The 5,223-nt window shown below is 54.5% G+C and overlaps 1 protein-coding gene across 1 annotated transcript in view; it reads left to right on the plus strand.

Annotated features, from left to right (window-relative positions):
* Window positions 1–302: 302 nt before the first annotated feature.
* The window catches only part of OTUB2 (OTU deubiquitinase, ubiquitin aldehyde binding 2), a 23,051-nt gene continuing 18,130 nt past the window's right edge, over window positions 303–5,223 (plus strand). Inside the window, exon 1 of the mRNA XM_010836222.1 lies at window positions 303–463. Within this exon, the coding sequence (XP_010834524.1) occupies window positions 461–463 (3 nt within the window). The 5' untranslated portion in view covers window positions 303–460. The remainder of the gene's footprint in view (window positions 464–5,223) is intronic.

The following is a 5,223-nucleotide window of genomic DNA, read 5'->3' on the forward strand; positions in this document are numbered from 1 at the left end:
GCACATAGCACAGCCAATCTTTCAGAAGACTTCAATTTACAGTTTTGAGCGAAAGTCCTTCAGCCTTCACAAACGAAGACTTGTGTTTCTGGGTTGGGCTAACTCCTTTGCTAGTTAAGAGGTTTCTGTGTCTTTAAAAGGAGGCGGTACCCTGTCAAATGGCCCCTAAAGTATAGGCTGAAGGTGCGTGAAGTCCCACCCACTTTCTGTGACGTCCTGTGGCCCAGCTTCTGATTGCCCGCTTCAGACGTCAATCGCGGGGCGTGTGTCTTGCTGGGACACAGTAGAGGTCTAACCTCTGGTTTGCGGAGCGGTCGGGTGTATTCGCCGCTCGTCCCCACGCCCTCGAGGCCCCCGCCGCCCGACCCAACGGCGGAGCCAGCCAGTGGCTCCCGCGGCGCCCTCCCGCACCGGATCGCTCCTCGCTGGGGCGGGACCTGGCCCGACGGCTCCGGTCACTATGGTCAGTGGTCTAAGGGGGAAGCGGGGAAGGAGGGGTGGGAAGGGGGCGCGGTAGGCGGGGTCGCCCCCCGGGCGCATGTGCACTCGCGGGACTGGGGATCCGGCGCGAGGCTCAGCCCCCAGTGTCAAATCCGCTGCGTTCGGGCCCCCCAGGAATACCGGGGGGTCCGGGTCCTTTCTTGGAAGGCTCCCGTGGACGGTCAGCGCCGGGAACCCAACCCAGCGCCCAGGATCCCCGCCCCCAGCGCGTTCGTCCCTGGTGTCCCGTGTGCCGCTCCGACGGCGGGGACAGGGAGGCTCCAGGGCTAAGGGTCGCCTCCTTTTCGTTAGTAGCCCCGCAGTTCGCAGCTCCCGGCCGCACCCACCCGAGGGCTCAGCCATTAGAGACCTCCCCACTCCCAAGCCCCACGAGTGGACCTGGGGTTGCCACGGGTGGCCCGACATCCTCTCCGTCCTGCTTGTCAACAGAAGGTCTTTGCAGTTAGGACCCACGTGGAGAGACTGTCTCAAGTTGTGAGGCACGTGAATTAGGGGCCAGAAACGGCCCCGGAGACCCTCTGAGCCAGGCCAAACTCAGGGCTTGGGCAGGCGGGGACCCTTAGGCCCAGACAGGGAGGGGCTGGGACTGATCATGGTGGACTTGGATTCCCAGTCCAGTGCTCTTTGTATTACTGTGTGTGTGTGTGTTAGTTGCTCAGTCGTGTCCGACTCCTTGCAACTCCATGGACTGCAGCACGCCAAGCTCCTCTGTTCGTGGAATTCTCCAGGCAAGAATACTGGAGTGGGTTGCCATTCCCTTCTCCAGGGGATCTTCCCTACCCAGAGATCGAATCTGGGTCTCCAGCATTGCAGGCAGATTCTTTACCATCTGAGCCACCAGGAATTATTCGTTTGTATTACTACATCAGCCCATCTTGGGGGTGAGGGGAGACAGGGGCACAGGCAATCTGCAGAGGACTAGGTGTGATGAATGCCTAAAACTGATCAACTCTGACCCCCCTGCTCCAGGGAGCCTGGAACATATAAGGACTGGTGGCTTGGCTTGTGGTCACAGCCCTGAGGGGTGATCTCACCTCCACCCCCTGGAAACCCAAGAGGCATTGGTTGGTCGCTTCCCCTCCCCAGCACTATTTTGCACATCTGTATAATGGGCTGCTGTGAGGATCACATGAGGTGATGCGCATGGAGCGCTTGGTTCAGATAATTGGCTATGGCTTTCCCTCTGACAACAGAATCCTGGAAATGGGTGTGCAAAGGGGCCTGGTTCTTAGAGCCTCCTCCTTCCTAGGTTTGAGTAAGGAAATGGGTCACTGACCGCTGCAGGCTGCCGCTGGCTTGGGACACGGGTCAAAGCCTGGTCATGGTCTGACACGTTCTGAGTGTGGCGTGGGTGGCCCGGTCATCTAAGCCAGCCTGTCCTGGACAAACCAGCTGGGTGTGGCTGAGGGTTTCTGGAGCACCTGGAAACACCACTTCCTGTTTCCAGGCAGGGCCTAAGGGTTTACTTGGCTCTGCTGCTCCTGGAAGGGCACCGAGGTGTTTCTGCATTGCCCACAAGGGAGTGGCCAGGGCTGGGGTAAAAATGGGTTTAGCCACCCTGGAGCCAAGGCTGGCTTGCCTTCCAGTCACCACTGGGTAGCCGAGGGCATGGTAGGGCAGTGGGGCTGGGGCCTGATCTTCTGGCCTTCATGGTGCACAGTGAGGCCTCTGACTCCAGCCTCCCGTCTGCCCTGGACTCAGGAGAACAGAAGTTAGAGGGCAGGTAGAGTCAGAGCACCAGCCCGCGCCCTGTGACGGGCGGCGTAGTGCCTTGGAGAGGAATGAAGTGGTTAACTTGCCAAACAAGACGTCTCTCTGGGAATCATGGGGAGAGGGTGGGGGCAGAGGCAGTGCATGGTGTGTTCTCGTCTGTTCATTCAGCATTTAAGGAGCACCTACTGTTTGCCAGGCACCGTGCCGGGCCCACTGGTGATGTTTTTGAGTCTGTGTGGTATGGATGATGGTGACTGTGTGTGTGGTGGGCAGAGGAGAATGCCTTTGGAACATATAGTGTTTTCTTTCTGTATCCATTTCAAAGTCACTGAGCTAGGGAAGGGTCCCAGGTAGAAGACATAGAAGCCCTTGGGAAGGCAGTGGCCTGGGTGAGGACAAGGCTTGGGGGCTGCCACGGATGGAGGTTGTAGGTAGTGAGGGGTCTCGTGCTCACTCAAAGGGCATTCAGTGAAGAGTGAGGGTCAGATGTGAACAGCAAACCCACAGGGCCCTTCTGTGCTTTGTTCTTTGGTTTTTCAAACAAGCCCCCAGTAGGGTCCCTAGTCCAGCCCCACGCTGGGCTGGGCATTGATGAGAAAGACAAGGGCCTGCCCTCTTTTAGGAACTCACTGCCTGAGACAAGACAGAACTGGACACAAGCAATTCCTGAACTACTAGTCATGACCTAAGAAGCCTAAGGGCTTGGGGAGCACAGCAGGAACCCAAGCACTCTAAGGGAGAAGTGAGTGTCAAGGAAGACCTCACAAAGGGGTCTTTTGAATGGGGTATTGAAGGATGTGTAGGAGTTTTCAGGAAGCATTTGGGGAATTGTGTATTCCAGTCAGGGTGGGACAGGCCTGGAAACATGGTTAAGAGTGGGATATTCTGGGAATGGTGAGTGGTCTGTATGGAGCAAGGAGAGATGAATCTAGAAAAACTGGGGGGTTCAGAATGTGCTATAAAGGGCTTCACATGCTGCGCCATGGGGTTTGGGTTTTATTCTGCAAATGTGGTGGTGGAGGGGACCATAAGGTATTTTTGACAAATAAGAGTTGGTTGATTTGGATGGTCTCTCTGGCAGTGGAGTGGACAGAGGGCCAGAAGTGGCCAGGCTGGAGTCAGAGACCAGCTTTGACCAGCTTTTCCATCTATTCCCTCATCCACTCATTCTGCATTTTGGGAGCATTACTATGTGGCAGGCACTGGGGAATCTGGTCATGACAGGCAAGCAAAGTCCCTACTCTCATGGAGTTGACATTCTTGTGGAGGGAGATAGACAGAAAGCAAGTCAACAAATGAACGTATATGTTAGAGAACCCGCTGAAGACATAAAGCAAGTTAAGGCAGTAGGGGTTGGGGGGAGGGGCAACTTTAGACAAGATGGTCAAGGAAGGTGATTAGACATGTAAAGAGGCAGAGAATCCGCCCGTGCACAGGAACAGCATGTGCAAAGGCCCTGCGGTAGAAATGGGTGCATTTTTTGGAGGAACATAAGGAGGGTCACTGGGGCTGGAGTTCAGGAGAGTGAGGGGAGCAAGGCCAGATGACGGTTGTCATCCAAAGGTTGAGTCTTTTCCCAAGTGAAGGAAGCCACTGGAGGGACCTGGGGAAGGTCTTGCCCTCAACTGGTTCGCTTTGTGGGATCCCATGCTGGGTGCTGTGGGTGACGGTGGGAGCGGGAGTGGGAGCCAGGAGGTCCACTGGGAAGACGCTGGTGCCACCTCCCTGGGGGCAGATGGTGGCAGCTCTGGCCAGACACAGGAGCAGAGCTGAAGCAGGAAGAGAGGAGGGGGAGAGTCCTTTCGCATCTTTGGTGTGAGTTCTATCTGGATAGGGGGGCTTTCGAAGATCTGGTGACACCTGGAGGGGATGCAGGGGTGGAGGGAGAAGGCAATTAGGGGCACAGTAATTCGGGGATCATGGTCAGACATCCTGGTGGCTGGTGGTGTTTGAGGCCGGATCTCTAGGGAGAGGTCAGGGCGGGAGATGAAGGTCTGAGGGTCGGTTAGGAGGGTGCTAAGAGTCCAGGTGTCAGATGAGAGAGGACCAGCATCTGAATCCGGGCTGTCTGCAAGGCCAGCCAATAACTGACCTGAGGCAATTGGGCCTCAGGTGTAGGGTCTTCCCTGTTTGCTGCGCTGAACAGCAGAGATGGGGCATGCGAGTGGTAGGCTGAGTAATAGCACCCCGGAGACACCCACATCCTAATCCCCGAACCCATGAATAGGGTACCTCACATGGCAGCAAGGGCTTTGCAGGTATGGTGAATTAGGGTCCTGAAATGGAGAGAGCACCCTGGATTACCAGGGAGGTCCAATGATGCGATCACAAGGATCCTTATAAGGAAGAGGCAGGAAGCTCAGAGTGAGAAGGAGGTGTGACAGTGGGTGGAAGGGATCATAAGCCAAGAAATGCAGGAAGCTTCTAGAAACTGACAAAGGTAAGGAAGTGGGTTCTCCCCTGAGCCTCCAGAAATGTAAGATAATAAATCCTGTTGTTTTAAATCATTGTGTTTGTACTAATTGGTTACAGCAGCAGTAAGAAGCCACTTCAGAGCCCTAGGACTAGCACTCCCCTAAATCTTTGGCCTCCAAATGTTTTTGATCGCTCATCAGTAAAGGTGTTCGATTTTTCCATATGTTGGTACATCGTACATTATACCCTAAAGTAGACATTTAAAGCAGCATTCCCTGGAATATTACTCAGCCATAAAAAAGAATGAAATTGGGTCATTTGCAGCGATGTGAACAGACCTAGAGTCTGTCATACAGAGTGAAGTAAGTCAGAAAGAGGAAAACAAATGTTGTGTATTAACGCATATATATGGAATCTAGAAAAATGGTACTTATGAACTATTTGCAGGGCAGCGATAGAAACACAGACATAGAGAACGAACATGTGGACATGGGGTGGGGTGGGGGGGCCCTGGGAGGGTGAAGCAAATTGGGAGAATAGAAATGACATATATACGCTACCATATGTAAAACAGATAGCTAGTGGGAAGCTGCT

This window comes from Bison bison, unplaced genomic scaffold, assembly GCF_000754665.1.
Source record: "Bison bison bison isolate TAMUID 2011002044 unplaced genomic scaffold, Bison_UMD1.0 scf7180017864061, whole genome shotgun sequence".
Taxonomy (NCBI): domain Eukaryota; kingdom Metazoa; phylum Chordata; class Mammalia; order Artiodactyla; family Bovidae; genus Bison; species Bison bison.